The 22,095-nt window shown below is 44.2% G+C and overlaps 2 protein-coding genes across 8 annotated transcripts in view; both read right to left on the reverse strand.

Moving 5' to 3' along the window:
* Positions 1–2,148, reverse strand: part of zfyve21 (zinc finger, FYVE domain containing 21) — a 10,337-nt gene extending 8,189 nt beyond the window's left edge. For 2 of the 4 annotated variants that reach the window (XM_024261457.2, XM_024261455.2), the window contains exons 1-3: positions 1,943–2,148; positions 714–764; positions 286–454 (exon numbers count right to left, since the gene is read on the reverse strand). In XM_024261457.2, coding sequence (XP_024117225.1) covers positions 286–454; positions 714–764; positions 1,943–2,068 — 346 coding nt within the window. In that variant the 5' untranslated portion in view covers positions 2,069–2,148. The remainder of the gene's footprint in view (positions 1–285; positions 455–713; positions 765–1,942) is intronic. The other 2 variants (XM_024261459.2, XM_024261458.2) reach the window with 1 other exon arrangement.
* A 7,424-nt stretch (positions 2,149–9,572) lies between these two features.
* klc1a (kinesin light chain 1a) overlaps positions 9,573–22,095 on the reverse strand; it is a 42,476-nt gene continuing 29,953 nt past the window's right edge. For 2 of the 4 annotated variants that reach the window (XM_024261446.2, XM_024261445.2), the window contains exons 14-16: positions 20,597–20,730; positions 13,633–13,693; positions 9,573–11,489 (exon numbers count right to left, since the gene is read on the reverse strand). In XM_024261446.2, the coding sequence (XP_024117214.1) occupies positions 11,424–11,489; positions 13,633–13,693; positions 20,597–20,730 (261 nt within the window). In that variant the 3' untranslated portion in view covers positions 9,573–11,423. Of the gene's footprint in view, positions 11,490–13,632; positions 13,694–14,533; positions 15,483–20,596; positions 20,731–22,095 lie in introns of those variants that run through there. The other 2 variants (XM_024261447.2, XM_036209843.1) reach the window with 2 other exon arrangements.

Raw genomic sequence — 22,095 nt, forward strand, 5'->3', positions numbered from 1 at the left:
TGATATCGTTTTTAATATCGTTATCGCACAAAATGAAAAAAGCGATATCGCAATATGAAAATTCCCATATCGCCCAGCCCTACTACAGCGTCTCACCCTACAGCGTCTCACCCTACAGCGTCTCGCCCTACACTGTCTCACCCTACAGCGTCTCACCCTACAGCGTCTCACCCCACACTGTCTCACCCTACAGCATCTCACCCTACACTGTCTCGCCCTACAGCGTGTCACTCCACATTGTCTTTCTTCAGCATCTCACACCACAGCCTCTCACTACAGTCTCACCTGCAATAAGGACTTTGAGCTGCTTGTCGAAAAAGTCCATCTCCTTCTGAGAGACCAGGCTGCACTCAGCACAGTGCCGGACTGGGTCCACAAAGCACATGCGGGCCAGTGGTACCTTCTTACTGCAGCACTTGTCGCAGAAGCAGCGGCCACAGCGCCGGCAGTGGTGCTGCAGAAAGACAACAGTTCACAGGTCGGTCTTCTAGAACAGTGAAGCCTCAGAACCTACTCTGATGCTAAGACTGAAGCTTTCCATTCAGGAGGAATCTGAAGCTTTGACTGTTAACTAAACCAGCATGAGCATAACAACAGAAATAAAATGAAGACAGTCACAGCATCATGTCAGAAAGAAGAAACAGTCCACAGGTTAACTACAGGTTCATGTTTTTGCTCCATCTGCTGCTGTAGTTAGAAGAGAGCAAACTGACCTTCCTCTTCATGAAGTCAAACTTGATGTCACACTGCATACATCTGTGGCACTGCAACAGGGACAGAACAACAGGAAGTTACACAACCTGCTGAGCTGGGCAGATTCCACTTGACCAGCAGCAGAAGTGGATCCTGTTCAAACACTAACATCAGATGAAGGTCAGAGGAGCACAGATCAAACCTCTAAACAAGTTTCCCTCCAGCTGACCAGCTTTCACACGAGTCTCCTGCTGCAGCTCGGTTTCACAGACATGACAGTAGAGCGCCACTGCAGCTCAGCGTGAACTGGTGACTCACATGGATTCTTTCTCTAGGGTTAGTCTAGAAACAGCTGCTTCCAGCAGTTTAGCCCCAGACAGGGCAAACATAACCCGTAGGCACAGGAACACAGGATGTGAGGATTTGACTCACTGAACATTGATCATAATGACACGTAGAGTGGGCTGGACACTGTCACAACTCACAGATGAAACACACTTAGAAACTAGTGATCACACCTCGTCCTGTAGAGTTCATGGCAGTGATTCCTCCATGGCTACTTCAGGAAAACAAAGACTGTTGTGTTTTTGATGTCTATGTAGCCTTACGTTGTGTTATCACTGAGATCTGACGAGATTATAAGACAGAAAATGGTTGAATGCATATTTAAGACCATTTGTTCAGAAGACGTCCTTATTTGATTGGTCCTGATGGGGTCACATGTTCAGAGATATTACATTTTAGGTTTTGTAATCAAAAAGAAGTTTGAAATACTTGTCTATATGTAATGCTTCAAACCAGTTTCTTTTTGAGGGATTAACTGAACATTCCCAGTATTTGAGGCAGCACAGGTGAGTGCTGGATTCCTGAGGCCCAGTGTGAAGGTCCAGGACTCATGGGTGGTTCCGTCAGAACTGCTCCATGGCTCAGCAGTGTGAGTGGCTCTTCTAGAGATCCTGAACGCTTCAGTGCAGCCTGGGATCACTCACAGCTGCACAGAGGTCTGGATCGTGGAACTAAGAGGTCTATGGTTTGGAATTTGGGCTGTAGTTCCTGCCAATGATTGAAAACCGTTTGTGACCAACGTGGAAGTTTAGGCAGGTCCAGCTGCTATGGAGGATCGTGTTAAGGATGTTTGAGACGGCGTGTGTTCAGTCTTCAGGCTTTATTGTGAAAGGCTCCCACCGGAAGTGCAGTCTTGTGGCGAACTACAAAGCCAGCGTCGAATCGTCATGTACGTCCGTCTCACCTCTTTATCCGGGACCCACTGCGGCTCCTCCAGGCAGAACGGGGAGTTCATGCCGCCGTCCGCCACCATGCGGAGTCCGCTGCAGCTGCGGACCAGCTTCTTCCCCGGAGGGACGGAGGAGAACATGTTCCGCGACGCTTCCGTTCAGGGCTGCAGAGTCCTCCGTCTTCTGCCACAAACTCTCCCGGGACACGCCCCCAGCATGATTGACGCGGCCGTTAGCCACTCACAACGCAAGACCGAGGTCACGTGACATCATGGAGTCCTTAAATGGATGTTGTTTATCGAAACATTCTAACTCAGGGGTGTCAAACTCAAACGCACACGGGGCCAAAATCCAAAACACACAGGAGGTCACGGGATAAACATTTAATGAAGAGATACTGAACTAAAATGTTTAAAACTTTTAAACTTTAGCTTTGCAAACATAAATATGAATAGAAATAGAGGAATATTATTCCAGAATAAATTAACTTCCAATATTTACTCTCCTTTAAAATATATTCACTCAAAATGATACAAGTTAGAAATAGACTCACAGTTAAAAGAAAAAGAAACTCAAATTTCTTTACATCAGAGGTGTCAAAGTCAACGACACAAGGTGCCAAAATCCAAAAACACACCTTAGGTCGCGGGCCGCACAGGATAAACACTCTAGAACCAAAATTTTAAACCGTAACTTTTTAACATAATTATGAACTAGATATATATCATTACCTGCAATAGTGCTAGTGTGAATGCTGTAAGCTGAGTTTGGCTGCTGAAAATGCTGAAATTGGTAGCTAAAAACACTGAAGCTAATAGCTGAAAACGTGCAGGGGTAGGAAACCCTGGTCCTCGAGGGCCGCCTTCCTGCATATTTCCAGTACACCAGGTAATCAGTCATGAGTAGGGACTGGTTCAGGTGTGTCCACCCAATAAGTACATGCCAGAGCAGGGTATATTGGAAAACATGCAGGAAGGCGGCTCTCGAGGACCAGGGTTCTCTACCCCTAGAGGCTGATAGCTGAAAATACTGAAACTGATAGCCAGCTAAAATATTAGCTTAATGCAGCACCGGTTTTAGGTACAGGCAGCTGCTCGGGGCGCCAACTCAAAGGGGGCGGTAGCTCAGCGCTTGGAGGAAAAAAATATTTGCCGCTATGGTTTTCAATTACTTGTTATATCACAATGTTTTGAACAGCCTGAAAGCAGCGAATTGGCGCCTCCTGCGGCTGCACGCGCTCCTGTCGGCTGAGAAGGAGACGGACAGGTGTGAAGAAAAAGGGAGGGGTGGAGGGGGCAGTTCAGCTGCAGGTCGCTCCAAAATTAAGAAGATGGATGAGGAAGGAGGGCGGGGTCTACTTTGTAGATTTTTAAAAAATCAGTGGTAACATAAACCACGGTTCAGTACAGGCAGAACTCTAAATTAAAAACCACCAAATGCAGGCTAAACTTCTATTTGGCGGGCAGAAAAACTCTTCTCTTTGACAGGTGAGTCTGTTCATCATCTCATCTCGCCCAGGGAATAATTCAGTGTAGAACTGCCACTGGCTAAATGCCAAATTAGTCTAAAAAATAGGTTTGCAAAAACAGCTAGGATGTAGCTGAAAAAATTGCTAAACTTCAAAATATTGTTGCAGGAAAGCTATGGAGAGAGACAGGCGGGGCGAGTGTGAGTGCGTGTGCACGTCCGCATGCGCTCCCCTTTTCACCCTGACCACGGTCAGGACGAGGAAGCAGGAAAGGTTAACAATATCCTAAAAACTGAAAAAAGCCGAAATTAGCCAAAACAGCTAGCATGTAGCTGAAATATTAGCTTAACTCCAAAATAGCCAAAACATTTTAGTAAATGTCAAAATAGTCCAAAAGCTAGCAGAATGCAAATTTTTAAACTTTTAAACCGTAACTTTTTAACATAATTATGAATAACAAAAAGGCAGGAATATTATTCCAGAATAAATCAACTTAAACCTTAAATAACTTTCAATATTTTACTCTCCATAAAAATGTATTTTGTCAAAATTTTACAAGTTAGAACTGCACACAAGATAACCATCAATAACAATAAAATAAAATGTTCTGGACAGCCGGATCCGGCCCTCGGGCCTTGACTTTGACAGGTGGTTCACTTATGTCATGTGTTTTATGAATGTTATTCTTATATAAAAGCAATAATCTTAGAAATATTGTAGGGTGAGTCTGTGTTGCCACAGAGACTGGAGACCAGCATGCCTTGCACACTCTCACAGACGTCTCCATGGTTACCCCAGTCACCCGTCACCATGGCAACCATTACCAAGTACTTAAAATTAACTTTTTATTTACTGTCTACATCACGTGTCAAAGTCAAGGCCCAGGGGCCGGATCCGGCCCTCCAGATCACTTTATTTTATTGTTATTAATGACCCGATGCTATCTTGTGCTTATTTCTAACTTGTATATTTTGACAAAATATATTTTTATGGAGAGTGAACCACTGTAGCAAGCTAGAGAGCTCCATTGTATGGAGTTCGCGAGCTCCACTGTCCACTGGGTAGCTGGTTGGCATAACAAGCCAGCCCACTGAGAGTCCACTTAAGCTAATGTGGGCAAACAGGTGGAAACACCACGGAAACTGTGGACAAACCCAATCGGGGCCCACATTTCTGCCCACTTTGATACCATATCAGCCCCACTTGGTCTTGCTGGCTAGGATTTAACATCGTTTTTTATGCAGAAGTAGATATATTGTGTACCAAAGTACAGTATAAGACAAAGGAGAACCAAGAGAAAACAGGCTGCATCAGATAACATGTATCTTCCAGTTTTATTGATGAGAAAAAGAACAATATACAATCATATATTGACAGAAACACATCAGCTCACATCAAATGAGACAAGAACAAACATTTACTGTAACTTTTCAACCTTTTTTAACACAATCAACGTAATTCCAGTGGATACTGAACATAAACACTGGGCTGTGGTGTCAAAGGGTTAAACTGCAGTGAAGAAAAGATGCTTCCAAAAGGACTTCAGGATGTCTTAAACCTCAGAATTCAAACGTATAATGGTAGTTTAAGCTACATGAGCAATTCAGAATGAACTCCCTAAAACACATTCTGCATTTTATTCGTCATTTCCTTTGTTTGTGTGGGGCTACATGTTAGGAGGCAGACCTAAACTAACTTGTGCTTGTTTCTTTCCCAACACAGCAGACATGTTTCTGAGGAAGTGACAGTTGACATGAACCCCAGTGGGTTTTAAAGCTTTCATTCTTGCACCAACACTCACTGAAAATGTTCAGCTTAAAGTCAAACTTCTGTCAGTTGTTGTTCAGTAAAAGACACGATGAGGCTGTTCAACAGTCCAGAAACAGCACGAAGATGAAATAACGCTTTAACCCCCTTTACATTTCAGGGTTTTATCATTACTTTATTGTAGTTCAGGAAAATCCAAGCGTGACAGCATGAAAGTTTATTTTTAATGTCTTCACAGGGAGGATTTGTTCACTTTGAACATGTTTTAGATCAAAAGGAGAGCTCCACTTTATACCATCAAGAGGTCGCCTCTCAACTCTTCACAACTTATGCTAATGCTAATCATTTTTATTTCCACAGCCTAACAGTTTTTTTTGTTTTTTTGCTGGTTTTGATTCATATTTCAATACTAAAGAATTATAACCTTATTGTTTAGGGCACATGTGTCAAAGTCAAGGCCCAGGGGCCGGATCCGGCCCTCCAGATCATTTTATGTTATCTTGTGCTTTCATCTAACTTGTATAATTTTGGGGCTCGAAGGCGAGCGCCTGGTGGCCGGGGCTCCTCCCATGGGCCCCGGTCGGGTCCAACCCGAAGAAGCGACGTGGGATCACTCCCCAGTGGGCCCACCACCTGCAGGGGAGCTCTGAAGGGGCCGGTGCATTGTGGTTTGGGTGGCAGTCGAAGGCAAGTGCCTCGGCGACCCAAACCCCGGTCATGGAATCTGGCTTTTGGGACATGGAATGTCACCTCTCTGGGAGGGAAGGAGCCTGAGCTGGTGCGAGAGGTTGAGAGATACCGACTAGATATAGTTGGGCTCACCTCGACGCACAGCCTGGGCTCTGAAACTCAGTCCCTCGAGAGAGGCTGGACTCTCTACCACTCTGGAGTTGCCCATGGTGAGAGGCGACGGGCTGGGGTGGGCTTACTCGTGAGCCCCCAGCTCAGCCGCCAGGTGTTGGAGTTCGTACCGGTGGACGAGAGGGTCGTGTCCCTTCGCCTTCGGGTGGGGGACAGGTCTCTGACTGTAGTCTCGGCTTACGGGCCGAACAGCAGTTCGGAGTACCCGGCCTTCTTGGTGTCTCTTGAAGGGGTACTGGAAAGTGCCCCAACGGGGGACTCCGTCGTCCTCCTGGGGGACTTCAATGCCCACGTGGGCAATGACAGTGGCACCTGGAGGGGCGTGATTGGTAGGAATGGCCTCCCTGACCTGAACCCGAGCGGTGTTTTGTTGTTGGACTTCTGTGCACGTCATAGTTTGTCCATAACAAACACCATGTTCGAACACAAAGGTGTCCATCAGTACACCTGGCATCAGGACACCCTAGGTAGGAGATCGATGATCGACTTTGTAGTCGTTTCAGGCGATCTCCGGCCGTGTGTTCTGGACACTCGGGTAAAGAGAGGGGCAGAGCTGTCCACTGATCACTACCTGGTGGTGAGTTGGATTCGCTGGCGGGGGAGGAGGCCGGAAAAACTCGGCAGACCTAAACGTACTGTGAGGGTCTGCTGGGAACGTCTGGCTGAGCCCTCCGTCAGGGAGGTCTTTAACTCCCACATCCGGGAAAACTTCAAGCAGGTACCGAGGGAGGTTGGTGACATAGAGTCCGAGTGGACCATGTTCTCCACCTCTATTGTCTCTGCTGCTTTCCGGAGCTGCGGTCGCAAGGTCTCTGGTGCCTGTCGTGGTGGCAACCCCCGAACCCGGTGGTGGACACCGGAAGTAAGGGTTGCCGTCAAGCTGAAGAAGGAGTCCTATCAGGCCTGGCTGGCTTGTGGGACTCCAGAGGCAGCTGACAGGTACCGGCAGTTTAAGCGAGCTGCGGCCCGGGCTGTGTTGGAGGCAAAAACTCGGTCCTGGGAGGAGTTTGGTGAGGCCATGGAGAAGGACTATCGGTTGGCCTCAAAGAGATTCTGGCAAACCATCCGGCGCCTCAGGAGGGGAAAGCAGTTTTCTGCAGGCACCGTTTTCGGTGCAGGTGGGGATCTGCTGACCTCAACTGGGGACATTGTCGGGCGGTGGAAGGAATACTTTGAGGATCTCCTCAACCCTGCTGACACGCCTTCCGTTGAGGAAGCAGAGGCTGAGGACACTGGGGTGGAACTGTCCATCACCCAAGCTGAGGTCACCGAGGTAGTCAAAGAGCTCCTCGGTGGCAAGGCTCCAGGGGTGGATGAGGTTCGCCCTGAGTACCTCAAGTCTCTGGATGCTGTGGGAGTGTCTTGGCTGACACGTCTCTGCAGCATTGCGTGGCAAACAGGAACCGTACCACTGGACTGGCAGACTGGGGTGGTGGTTCCCCTTTTCAAGAAGGGGGACCGGAGGGTGTGTTCCAACTACCGGGGAATCACACTCCTCAGCCTCCCTGGGAAAGTCTATGCCAGGGTACTGGAGAGGAGAGTCCGTCCGATAGTCGAACCTCAGATTCAAGAACAACAGTGCGGTTTCCGTCCTGGTCGTGGAACAGTGGACCAGCTCTACACCCTCTCCAGGGTGCTGGAGGGTTCGTGGGAGTTCGCTCATCCAGTCCATATGTGTTTTGTGGATTTGGAGAAGGCGTTCGACCGCGTTCCCCGTGGTGTCCTGTGGAGGGTGCTCTGGGAGTATGGGGTCCGGGGAGCCTTACTCAGGGCTGTCCGGTCTCTGTACGACCGGAGCAGGAGCTTGGTTCGCATGGCCGGCAGTAAGTCAGACCTGTTTCCGGTGCATGTTGGACTCCGGCAGGGCTGCCCTTTATCACCGGTTCTGTTCATAGTCTTTATGGACAGAATTTCTAGGCGCAGCCAGGGGCCGGAGGGGGTCTGGTTTGGGGACCACAGGATTTCATCTCTGCTTTTTGCAGATGATGTTGTTCTGTTGGCTCCATCAAACCGGGACCTCCAGCATGTATTGGAGCGGTTTGCAGCCGAGTGTGAAGCGGCTGGGATGAGGGTCAGCACCGCTAAGTCTGAGGCCATGGTTCTCGACCGGAGAAAGGTAGTTTGTCCTCTCTCGGTGGGTGGAGTGCTCCTGCCTCAGGTGGAGGAGTTTAAATATCTTGGGGTCTTGTTCACGAGTGAGGGAAGATCGGAACGTGAGATCGACAGGCGGATTGGAGCGGCGTCCGCTATTATGCGGTCGCTGTACCGGTCCGTTGTGGTGAAAAGAGAGCTGAGCCAGAAGGCAAAGCTCTCAATTTACCGGTCGATCTTTGTTCCTGTACTCACCTATGGTCATGAGCTCTGGGTCGTGACCGAAAGAACGAGATCCCGACTACAAGCGGCTGAAATGAGTTTTCTTCGCAGGGTGGCTGGGCGCTCCCTTAGAGATAGGGTGAGGAGCTCAGTCACCCGGAGGGAGCTCGGAGTAGAGCCGCTTCTCCTCCGCATCGAGAGGAGCCAGTTGAGGTGGTTCGGGCATCTGGTCCGGATGCCTCCTGGACGCCTCCCTGGTGAGGTGTTCCGGGCATGTCCCACTGGGCGGAGGCCCCGGGGAAGACCCAGGACACGCTGGAGAGACTATGTTTCTCGGCTTGCCTGGGAACGCCTTGGAGTCCCCCCAGAGGAGCTGGAGGAAGTGGCCGGGGAGAGGGAAGTCTGGGCATCTTTGCTTAGACTGCTGCCCCCGCGACCCGGTCCCGGATGAAGCGGAGGAAGATGGATGGATGGATGGATGTATAATTTTGACAAAATATATTTTTATGAGAGTAAAATATTGAAACTTATTTAAGGTTTAAGTTGATTTATTCTGGAATAATACTCCTGCCTTTTTTATTCATAGTTATGTTAAAAAGTTACAGTTTTAAAGTTTTAAAAATTGTCATTCTGCTAGATCTTTGGACTACTTTGGCATTTACTAAAATTTTTAGATTTAGATTTAGACTCTTTTGAATTTTTGCTAATATTCCGCTACATGCTAGCTGTTTTAGCTAATTTAGGCTTTTCTTTTTAAGTTTTTTAGGCTGTTCTGGAGTTAGGCTAATATTTACACGCTAGCTGTTTTGGATAAATTAGGGTTTTTAAAATGTTTTTTAGGGTATTTTGAAGTCTAGCTAATATTTCAGTTACATTCCATCTGTTTTGGCTAACCTATGTTTTTTTGTTTTGTTTTTTAGGCTAATTTGGCATTTAGCTAATATTTTAAATGGCCATCAGCTTCAGCATTTTTAGCTATCAATTTCAGCATCTTCAGCGGCCAAATTCAGCTTACAGCATTCACACTAGTATTATCACAGGCAATGCTATATATCTAGTTCATAATTATGTTAAAAAGTTACAGTTTTAAAGTTTTAAAATGTAGTTTAGAGTGTTCAATAAATGTTTATCCTGTTCGGCCCGAGACCTAAGGTGAGTTTTGGATTTTGGCCCCCTGGGCGATTGAGTTTGACTCATGTGTTTTAATAAAGAGAAACAATCTTGATTTCCTCCCATCGTTCTTCAACATTTATTATTGTGTCGTCATGAGTGGAAAAGCGTACACATTTTCTGTACAAAGTCTGAGTAAATCAAATGTCTTCTGTGTGAGACAAACTTGGGCTCCGTGTGCTGTCTGCTGGAGCTCCAGAACCAACACGTGAACAGAACCCTGAGTGAGGCTTTAAAGTGTCAAAAGAACCAGACTGTTTGGTCCTCATCCATCAAACTAGTTCATCTATTTCCTCAGTGCACTGCTTCATGACTTTAGATTCATCTGGATGAAAAAAACTAACACAAAAACAACTAAAACCAAAATTAAGTTCATCTGGGAAATCCAAAAACCCCGTAGAACCTTTCACCCTGTACCTCAGCGGAAAGGTCTGTTCATGACTCCAACATTTCAAGCATGTCAACAGTGGAACAGAAAGTCAAACAAGTAAACAGTTTCTTTAAAGACGCAGCGTTTTGCACAGTGAACGTTACTCTGAATAACAATCATAAAGACATCTGCACCAAATATGAAATGTCAGAGAAGATGAACTTTTCATCAAAGCTTCACATTCAGAACTGTGTGAAAATGTTTTCTGTTTTAGAGTTTAGAATTTTGTTTTTTAGCTGTTTTTTAATAACCTGCACCTTGTTGTCCAGTCCAGCATGGCACTGTCCTGTCAAGAAGAAACATCCAAGCAGCTCAAACCTGCAGGATGCCAGCAGACCCGGCCTGCTCCAGAGACTCACAAACAAACCGCTCTGTGCAAACAGGGAGCGCCATTCAGCCTGCAGCACATGGAACTGAGGAGGCAGCCGAGGCAGGCCGGCACACTTCAGGTTTAGTTTAGCTCCTGTGGGCAGTGAATAAGAGGGAAAAGTGTGGACTTCCTGTTTTGGTGAGTCAGAGGTGGGCGAGGCGGACGGTTCATGAACCGAAGCTCAGACAGAACATCAGCTCTTCAGACTGTGACGCAGGTGAGCCGCTAGAGTCTTTTCACCCAAAAAGACAAAAACTTTGATCTGAAATAACAAGCTAAACAATGCAAGAGTACAAGTTCTTTAAAAATCCAGCAGTGAAAAGTGAACTAAGAGAATTTCAAACGAACTTTATTGGAACCCTAACAGCTTGATCTGAACAGTCTGAGCAGATAACAACAGAAGAGGCTTTTTTTCATTGTCTTGACTGATGACTTCCATTCAGAAGAGAGCTGACATTCATCATTTCTGGATTCAAATTTAAGGCGAGAAAAACGCTCACAAAAAGACAAATAAACTGACGCATAAATTCAAGTTGATTCAAAAATGTTAAGACAACAGTTGAAATTGATTTATTGGTTGATGTATCGATTTTCATAAAGACCCTCAGACTGTTTGATTCCAGACATCTCCCCTTTATATAGTTCTTATTTATTGCTTTTTTAAGCATAACTGTGTTCTCCAGTATTTTCTTTGAATTGGTGCTTTTTGCAGTTGTTATGGAGCCAGAACCTAGTGGTCATCCTTGGTATTGCACTTCCTCCTGGATTAGTTACCATTGGTCACTTGGTGGTTTACAGTCAGTGCATATTGAGCATCTCCTCACATAAAACACAGAAAAACTGCACTTCCTTCCTTTGGAGCTAAATGAAAGCTTTTGTTCAGACTCGTCAGCGCAGCAGAAAGTTAACAACAAAAACCACATAAACTCTGCAGCACTTCTGCAACTGAACGGATCAGGAACCGAGGTCCAGAAGTGTCTGAGAAACTCCAGCATTTACAGGGATGATGCCCAAACAGCCGGCTTACGGCAGAGGAAGCTTTCACAAGCAGCTATTTACAGCACGGCCCTCGGAGGGTCCGAGGACACTCCGGCCCCCGCCGCCGGGTCGCCTCCTTCAACGCACCAGGTCCGTCTGGCTGGAACTCAGGTCGCGACTTCTCCTCAAACGATTATTTCGTTCCTGAAAGTGAAAATAAAGCTTATGTTGAGCTGAAATAAAAAGGTCTACACAAGCGGTTTATGCTTCAGCAGCTCTGCTGATTTACAGTTTATTTAACCCTTTAACACCGGTGACACTTAAACACTATGAATCTCTGACATACTGTAACTTTTCAATTGTTAATGCGATCAATGTAATTTCAGTAGATTCAACGAGCTCAACGAGCCGCTTCTCTTTTGAAAAGTTCGAGTAAATGTTTGGAGCTAAATTGGGGCCGATATTATTTGAACCCTAAATAAAACAATATATTGGTGTTTGGCCATAAAAAAAAGAAAAAAAAAATTTTGCTATTCTAAAATAAACTGAATTATTTTAAGCTTCAAATGTTCTGTTTTTTTAGGTTTCAAAACTCAAAATTCCAATTTCAAAACTTTTTTTGTTTGTTTCAAATCTTTTTTTGACTTTCAATTTTTTGTTTTTGTTTTCTAATCTGAAAATTTCAAATTTTTCGTTTTTTGTTTTCAAATCTAAAAGTAAAAAAAAATTAAATCAAAATTTCAACTTTTCTTTTGTTGACATTTTTGTTTTTGAAGTTATGAAACTTAAAAAATGAAATATTTGATGCTGAAAATAATTACGTTTATTTTAGAATAGCAAAAGGTTTATGACATTTTACCTTTTTTTGGACAAATACCAATACTTTTTTCAAATTTGTCTTCTTTTTTTTTGGTGGTTGTGTGAGTGTGTGTGTGTGTGTGTGGGGGGGGGGGTAATAATATTAGCCCCAATTTAGCTCTCTCTATAAATGTCCTCATTGGGTGAATTTTAGTGTGTGGGTTCCTGAGCTGATGTTCAGCATCAAGCGGCTTCCTCACAAACAAGACGGGTTCATCTGAGAACACACTCAGGTGTGCTACAACTACAGAGCTTCTACAAGCATCTATCACACAGTTTGAAACTTCTTCTGGCTCTGAAGATCTAAAACAGCTTCAGTAATTCATCTCTTGAGTGGAAGAACTGAGATCCCTTCCCCACATTTCCTGACTTTGTCCTCATCATTCTGCAGACTGAAGGACTAACAACTGATCCTCCTGTGAGTCGGTGCTGACTTTAAACCTCACTCAAACTCTGGAGGTTTCTTTGTATGAAGTTATATTAGTGACACAATTATTAAAAGTTTTGTAACTGTAGGAAAAATATGTGCGTCTTTAAAAAAAAAAAAAAGTTTTGTCCGTGTGAAAGGTCTCACTCAAACACTTTAGGAGTCTCGGCATCATTCGGACTTATGGCACACGCCCTGACAGATATTTGAGCCAAAACTGACGTGTGTCAGAGTGTGTGGAGGAGGAGTATGGGAGGAGAAAATCCACCAATCAGAGGACGGAAGATCAAGAGGGGTTTCTTTATGCAAGGCTTCTCAGCATTGGCGCACCGAGCTGGGCTAACTTTTTGACAGACACAATTTTTTCCTACAGTTTCAAGTTTGTTTTTTTTTACTGAAGCACAATACTTTAGTCACAAATATAACTTCATAAACTTGGACCAGAGTTAGGAGTTGCTCCTCCAAAACTTTAAACTTGCAAAACAATGGACAAATGGACATCTCTGGCAAAAGTATTAAACCACCACAGCTTCCCCAGAACGATTTCAAATCAATACTTTCTTAAAAACAACTTCTGCCCCTAACCATACAGCCCGCGTCCTTCAAGCACCCCCTTGGTCTCAGGAAACAGCCCTCATTCTTTGTTCCTGGTGTTCATTCATTTTGAAAATGGCTGATCGATTTAACTTCAATGTGATTTAACCCTTTAACAGCTGAGGCGTCGTCAGTGACGCTTAAACACAAAACCTTTAACATACTGTAACTTTTCAACCGTTAACACGATCATTCCAGTAGCTTGTGAAGGAGAAAACTTCAGAATCTGCTGGACTTACAATACCAACAATTAAACAAATGGCAGGCTTTTCCTCTGAGTGGATGAGGAAAAAGTTTGAAGCTTCTCTGACTAACCGGCAGTGAATCCCCTCTAAAGTTTTCCCAATCCCTCCTGCAGCTCATGTCAGGTCTGTGGGTTTTCCTGCCTTTCCCAGCTAAACGTCACGACGTGGTCCTGAGCAGCAGCCTTCTAAACAACAATCTGGAAGCGTCTGCCGAGGCTCTTACTTGCTCATTGGTGGCCTTGTCCGGCAGGTTAAGAATCCCCAGAGAGCTGGCTCGCTTCATGCTGCCACATGCAGAGAGGCAGGGTGAGGGGGGGGGGCACAGGAGTGTGGTGGTTAATGACAGGAGGGTTATCACAACAAAATGAGCTCTACATGTGTGTTATTTTGAGTGTCCTCTCAGGTTAGACCGGGGGTCTGCAACCTCCAACACCTACAGACCCAGCAGGAGCCACATGGACTCACTTCATTCTTCAGGAAAATGAGACACAGGATTGTATTTATGTACATTATTATGCACATATATTAGAGCCACCAAAAAAGTAATATTACAACTTGAAATCTCGTAAATTTTAGGAGATTTAAAGTTGTAAAGCTCACGGCGAGGCTTCGTTCTCTCATTACGGTCCTCGCCCCTGGAACAGTCTGATGGAGAGCCTCAGGGCCTCAGAGACCATAGAGGTTCTTCAGAAGAGGCTCAAGACCCTTCTTTATAACATGGCTTTTAGATTGTCTTAAATGGGTATTTATGTATTGTTTACTAAGTTTTAATATATACTTTTATCAGTATCTAATTTTATTTTGTGCATTTTGTGATATTTTTCTTTTATGTTTTTACATACATTTTACGTATGAGATTTTATTATCTTTCTTTTAAGGATTTATTCCCCAGTGATTCCCTTTGGGGATTCTTTATGCCAGGAGTTACCGGTTCAGTCTGGGGACGTTACCGCGGTTGTCGCCCTTCGGGGGCGGTTGGGGTCTGACTTTGCAGCTTGTGGAGTGGACCCCACTGCTGTCCCTGTTGGGGTGGGCACTGTGTGTGGCTCAGCTGGCTCCTGGTATGAATAGATCCCCAAAATACTGTTTCTTCACAGCAGAGACAAGCCCAAGTTTTTTTTTTAACTTTTATAAGTATTCATTATTTGTGGGGTGGATTGGGTTTCTCTCTTTTTATTGATTGATTTATTTGATTGCTTGTTTTTTTATTTGTAAAGCGCTTTGAGCTGCACAGGCATGAGAAGCGCTCTTTTATAAAGTTTGATTTGATTTGAAATGAACAAGAAAAAAAGTCAAAAATTTAGCCTGCGTCTTTTAAAGTCATAAATATACGATTTTATTCTCATAATTTAGTAGCTATGACTTTTTTTTCTTAAATTTACAAGATTTAAAGTCGTAATTAAATTAAAACATGTGTTTATAAAATGGCCCTAATACTCCGTCGTATTTATGACAATGCTACCATTATAATTCATAAAAATTAACTTTTGTATGAATAAAGCATAAATAAAATAAAAGAGAATCCCCCCCTTTCTTTTCAAAATATGAAATAGTTTATAGCTTTTGATAGAGGTTCACATGATTTCCCTTCAAAATAAAAGACACCTTGTGTCACATAGAATCAGCTCAATGCTGCCAATGCAGCAGCAGGAAGTGTAATGTCAGCAGTGATAAAAAAAAAAAACAAAGGTTTATTTTACCATTAGGGGTAGATCTCTGCCAAAAATACATGAATCCAACTCAATTAATAAATGGGAACCAATTGTGACTCTCACTGTATTACTTAACCCATTAGGCGCACCTAAATGTGGTTCAAAAATAGAAAATCTGACTTATATTCAAGTTCGCCTTAATTCTACTTGTGCCTTCTGACTTCAACTTGATTTTCTGTGGTACACGGCGCACAAAAATTTGATGTCTAAAATGTTTCAGCTCAGTAAGCTGTAAGTTTTGCAAAACTTAAAAGTTTATTTTTCTGTAACCAGAGAGCCACAATGGAAGGATGAAAGAGCCTCATGTGGTTCTGGAGCTGCAGGTTGCAGAGCCCTGGGTCAGACAGTTGAAATGCTTTTCCTGTGGTAACAGAGGTGTGCACGTTAAAGTCAGGCATGTGCATCATTTCTTGGTTACATGTCATCTCATGTTAGTTGTGCATCAGTACAAACATTTAACCAAAGAAAAGTTGCTGTTGTTACCACGCGCAGATGTTTACAGTCAAACTATAAAATGATGAAGCTCTGCTGCTCAGATCAGTCTTCATACAAATACAGTGGGGCTAAATGTATTCAGGCAGTCAATAACTGTAACGGTTCTCCTACTTAAAAAGATGAATGAGGCCTGTAATATTCATCATAGGCTTACCTCAACTATGAGAGACAAAATGTGAAGAAGAATCCAGAAAAAATCACGTTCATTAATCTTTAGATAATTTATATGTAAAATATGGTAAAAAATAAGTGTTTGGTCAGTAAAAAAAGTTCAAGTTAATAAACAGTTATAAACCCTTTATTGGCAATGACAGCAGTCAAACATTGGCTGTAAGTCTTTGCAAGGTTTTTACAAACTGTTGCTGGTGTTTTGGTCCATTTCTCCATGCAGATCTCCTCTAGAGCAGTGATGTTTTGGCCCATTCCTCCATCAGATCTCCTCTAGAGCAGTGATGTTTTGGTCCATTCCTCCATGCAGATCTCCCCTAGAGCAGTGATGTTTTGGTCCATTTCTCCATTCAGATCTCCTCTAGAGCAGTGATGTTTTGGTCCATTTCTCCATGCAGATCTCCTCTAGAGCAGTGATGTTTTGGTCCATTCCTCCATGCAGATCTCCTCTAGAGCAGTGATGTTTTGGTCCATTTCTCCATTCAGATCTCCTCTAGAGCAGGGATGTTTTGGTCCATTTCTCCATTCAGATCTCCTCTAGAGCAGGGATGTTTTGGTCCATTCCTCCACACAGATCTCCTCTAGAGCAGTGATGTTTTGGTCCATTCCTCCACACAGATCTCCTCTACAGCAGTGGTGTTTTGGCCCATTCCTCACTCAGATCTCCTCTAGAGCAGTGATGTTTTTGTCCATTCCTCCATGCAGATCTCCTCTAGAGCAGTGATGTTTTGGTCCATTCCTCCATCAGATCTCCTCTAGAGCAGTGATGTTTTGGTCCATTCCTCCACACAGATCTCCTCTAGAGCAGTGATGTTTTGGTCCATTCCTCCACACAGATCTCCTCTAGATCAGTGATGTTTTGGTTCATTCCTCCATCAGATCTCCTCTAGAGCAGTGATGTTTATGTCCATTCCTCCACACAGATCTCCTCTAGAGCAGTGATGTTTAGGTCCATTCCTCAATGCAGATCTCCTCTAGAGCAGTGATGTTTTGGTCCATTAGTCCATGCAGATCTCCTCTAGAGCAGTGATGTTTTGGTCCATTCCTCTGCAGATCTCCTCTAGAGCAGTGATGTTGTGGTCCATTCCTCCATCAGATCTCCTCTAGAGCAGTGATGTTTTGGTCCATTTCTCCATCAGATCTCCTCTACAGCAGTGGTGTTTGGTCCATTCCTCCACGAGGATCTCCTCTAGAGCAGTGATGTTTTGGTCCATTCCTCTGCAGATCTCCTCTAGAGCAGTGATGTTTTGGTCCATTCCTCCCTCAGATCTCCTCTAGAGCAGTGATGTTTTGGTCCATTTCTCCATCAGATCTCCTCTAGAGCAGTGATGTCTTGGTCCATTCCTCCATCAGATCTCCTCTAGAGCAGTGATGTTTTGGTCCATTCCTCCATGCAGATCTCCTCTAGAGCAGTGATGTTTTGGGGCTGTTGCTGGGCAACACAGACTTTCAACTCCCTCCAAAGATTTTCTATGAGATCTAGAGACTTGATAAGCCACTCCAGGACCTTGACATGGTTCTTCTGAAGCCACTCCTTGGTTACCTGGCGAGTGTGTTTAGGATGGTTGTCATGGTGACAGATCCAGCCACGTTTTATCTTCAATGCTGATGGAAGGAGGTTTTCACTCTAAATTTCCTTTACACGGATCGGTCATCCTGGTCCCTTTGCTGAAAAACAGCCCAAATCATGATGCTTCCACCCCCATGCTTTACAGTAGGTATGGTGTTCTTCTTCCTCCTCCAAACAGTAGAGTTCTTATCAAAAAGTTCTGTTCTGGTTTCATCTGACCATAGCACATTCTCCTAATCCTCTTCTGGATCATCCAGATCTCTCTACTAAACTTTAGATGGGCTGGACATGTTCTGGCTTTAGCGGGACGACACGTCTGGTTCTGCAGCGTTTGTTCTGTTACTGATGGTAGTCTTTATTACTGTGGTCCCAGCTCTCTCCCTCGTGGGATTCTGGGATTTTTGTCATCGATTGGCCCCACAGAGTGAGGTATTTCAGGGAGCTCCAGATGGAGGAGATGATCAGTGGTCTTGTATGTCTTCCATTTTCTAATAATTGATTTCTTCACAGCAAGCTGCTCATCTATTGCAGATTCAGTCTTCCTGGTGCAGGTCGTCAGTTTTCTTTCTGGTGTCCTTAGACAGCTCTTTGGTGGAGTTTGGAGTATGACAGTGAGGTTGTGGACAAGTGTCTTTAGATAGATAACCAGTTCAAACAGGTTCCATAATACAGGTCATGATTGGAGGACAGAGGATCCTCCTACAGGAGAAGCTAAAGGTCTGTGAGAGACAGAAATCGTCTTTTTTAGGCGACCAAATACTAATTTTCCACCATAATTTACAAATACATTTGTTAAAATCAGACAATTTTCTGGATTTTTTTCCTCATTTTGTCTCATAGTTGAGGTAAACCTATGATGAAAATTTCCGACCTCTCTCATCTTTTTAAGTGGGAGAACTCTCATAATTGGTGGCTGACTGAATACTTTTTTGTCAAACAAAATCAAAGTTTTTCCAGGTTGACAGTTATAGTTGCAGTTTGACATTAGCCGGGAAATGCTCCGAATGTGAAGCAGCATCTTTGCTGTTATGTACTCTAACAAAGCTCAGGGAGCATGAAAAGCTTCACGAAGAGCATGAAGTTTTCTTTAGGTTTAAGCTGAAGATGGGATCTGTTCCTTCTCCTCCTGCGATGGTCTCCAGGCTTGTTGCACTCAAACCGTCTTTGCTGGTGGGAAGATGCAGAACAGAACTCTGGGAGATTTGGTGTTAGACAGAAAAAAGGTTTGGCCCATGAATAAAAGTCAGAAGGAAAAACAAAAGCGGTCCAGTTCCAGCAGGTCTCTCTGAAGGGTGAACCCCCAGCGCCCCCTGTGGGTCACTGGTTTGAAAAGTGAGTGTTGAAGGATGAAGGGAGTGTCAGTTTAACAAAAACCTCCATCAGGAGCCACAGGACAGAGCAGACACCACAGCACACAGATGAGGCATGCAGAGCAGAAAAAGACATTTATTTACACATATAAATAAATCAACACAAACTCTGTACACGAACAGCCATGCAGACATGCTGGCTTAAATAAAATCCACACGAAGGAAAACCAGAGCTGTAAGTTACTCAGTCCACATTCCAAAGGCCACAAATGCAATAAATAGATGAAACTATTAGTAATAAATGAGTTCTGCAGGATAAAAGCATCAGAGGAAGCGGACATTAACAGCTGGAAAAGACGAGCTGTGATGTGACCCCCGCTCTGCTTTTCACCATTTCATCTGTTACCTTTGGCTTGGTTGATCACCCCCCCACCCTCATTTTGGTGTGCCGAGGACAGACGCTGGGTAAAGAAACGCTGCTTTTGGCAAAAGAATTCAAGGAATCATTAAAATATAAACCTCATCAAAAATGATTCTGATACATTTAAAATGTGATCAAATTAAACCTTTCGAGGATTTTACCACTTCCCAACTCCCAGTTTAGGTCATGTTTTTCAAAGAAGTAATCTTTTCTTTACCAGATATCAGACCTTGAAAATAAATATCTCACTTTTTACTGAGGAGAATCCTTCCATTTACAAGCAGTCTGTTCTAGTAAAGTTGTACGTCAGCAGTAATCTACGAGGACGGCCTGGAGGAGCAGCAGTCCAGCAGCAGGTACGTTTGGAAATAAAGTCATCAAAATTATATCAGCACTTCCTTCCTGCTCGTGTTGTATGAGGTCAAATCAGGATCAGCTTAAAGAGAATGAAAAAACAGACAACTTGAAAAATAGACATTGTAACTGAAAAAAAATTGAAAATGTGAAAACAAGACCATGAAAATAGTTTTTTTTTTAATTCAAGTTTTCAGTACGGGCTGCACGGTGGAGCAGTGGTTAGCGCTCTTGCCTCACAGCGAGAAGACCCCGGTTCGACTCCCGGCTGGGACCTTTCTGTGTGGAGTTTGCATGTTCTCCCCGTGCATGCGTGGGTTTTCACCGGGGACTCCGGCTTCCTCCCACCGTCCAAAAACATGCTTCATAGGTTAATTGGTGACTCTGAATTGTCCCTAGGTGTGAATTTGAGAGTGAATGTGTGTGTGATTGAGGCCCTGCGACAGACTGGAGACCTGTCCAGGGTGTACCCCACCTTCGCCCTTCAGTAGCCGGGATAGGCTCCAGCACCCCAGCGACCCCGAAAGGGTCAAAGCGGTCAGGAAAATGAATTAATGAATGAATGAAGAGTTTCCAGTACTTTTATGTTTCAAATTTTCAAGATTGATTTTAAGTTTGTTTTTTTTAATTTTCAAAACTTTTTTTTTTCAGATTTACGTCTTGTTTTCAAAATTTCATTTTTTTTTGTGTCTATTTTTAAGTTTTCTAATTCACTGTAAGCTGATCCTGATTTGACCCCATAGTGTTGTCTTTAAAGAGAACAATACTGCAATCATTTGCAAAAATACTGAATAGTTTCTTTAAAGTTCCTCCTTTTTAATATCTTTTCTTATCAAAAGTTATTTTTACCCTTTAAATAAATGACTATTTCCTCTGAGGTCAGGTCTTAGAGGAAAAATGTCGGTCCTGAATGGTAACCTGATGCAATGGGAAAAGCATGGCTGCATGGTGATGACGGCAGCAGTGTCCATCGTTTCATGTGTAGCCACAGCCTAACAGTCACAGCTTCCCCACCAGCAAAACAGAGGAGCACCGACTGGTCCTGGTGAGTGTTAGCGGCAGGAACGGCCAGCTCCATCCTCCAGCTTTGGGCTCATAAAGCCAGTCAGCGTGTGCAGCGGTGAGGGCGGGCGCCTGAGGAGAACACTGATAGTTACCCCAGGTTTTTGGACTCGCCGTCACGCGCCGAGCCGCCACCCTTTAGCTTCCGGACCAGCTTCTCGCTGCTGCGGCGCAGTGAAGCCCGGATTTTACTGAAGGAGCCGCTCCTCTTCAGAGATCCGGAGCCGTCCTGTAGGACATGTCAGAGGGTTACACACTCCACCACAGCCTTGTCCAACACGAATACAAGTGGGAGCCCACAACACAGAGTCTGACCAGCCTTGACTTCACATGAGCGGAGATTTGTAACACCTGATGCGTCACCGGTGACGCCTAAACACAAAATCTTTAACGTACTGTCACTTTTCAACCGTTAAGCTGATAGATTCTGAAGGAGAAAAGCGGTGCTAGCCGGTCAAAGAACATAAACAGTAGAGGTCTGGTGTTAAGGGTTAATTTGCCCTGTTGATTTCATTTAGCTGAGGCGGTGAGGGGGCTCCAGCTCAGCGGACTTCTCCAGACGGGTCAGAACAGCAGAGCTGGTCAAACACTGATGAAAACACTTCAGCATTACAGCCACTCCAGTTCATGAAGCCCAAAGCGCTCAGCAGAACGTCACAAGGAGCTTTTCTTCTGCATTTGAGAGTGTTGCTTCAATCAAGTCTCAAACAGTTTCAGTTAGTATCAGTATCCACTATTTTCATGTTAGCAATTAGTGCTGCCAGAAACGATTGTTTTAATAGTCAACTAATCACTAATTATTTTTTCAGAGGAGTCGACTAATCAGGTCATGCGCAAACTGGATGTAAAACACACATCTAAACAATCATTAGCTTTAAACTAACTAAAAACTACATATATAGCATTACCTGTGATAATACTAGTGTGAATGCTGTAAGCTGAATTTGGCCACTGAAGATACTAGTGCTGATAGCTGAAGATGATGAAATTGATAGCTGAAATCACTGAAGCTCACAGCTGAAATATTAACTAAACTCCAAATTAGCCCTAAAACCCTAATAAATGCTAAAATAGTCCAAAAATCTAGCAGAATGCCATTATAACTTTCAACTTTCACTCTGACTCCTTATAATATAAAGTAACGACTAATCGACTATTAAAGCAGTCGTCGACTATTTTAATAATTAGTCTTCGATTAGTTGAGTAATCCTGGCAGCTCTATTAGCAATGAAACCTTTGATAGTCCCTCAGATCCTGCTCCTCCGGTTCCTGTGCAAAGGTCCATGTTTGGCATTTAATGCAAACCATTTCATTGGTCACGGTGCATGATGCGCCCAGACTGAGGAGAACTCCAGAGTCAGGGGTTCAAACAGTGCAGTAAAGCGGCGTGACAGATGTGCACAGCTGTAACCTTCCAGGCCTTCAGTGTGGATCACAGCTCTGGTGCTGGCGTGAGGGGAATGGTCTCCTGATGTTCATGTAAACGCCTCCCCGTCAGAGGGAGGGGTTTGACCGTCCAGGTCTGTCAGCTGATCAGAGACACAGCGTCTGAACATCACCTCGCAAGGTCCAGGCTAGGAATGGAGATGCTTTG

Source organism: Oryzias melastigma, linkage group LG22 (genome assembly GCF_002922805.2).
Source record: "Oryzias melastigma strain HK-1 linkage group LG22, ASM292280v2, whole genome shotgun sequence".
Taxonomy (NCBI): domain Eukaryota; kingdom Metazoa; phylum Chordata; class Actinopteri; order Beloniformes; family Adrianichthyidae; genus Oryzias; species Oryzias melastigma.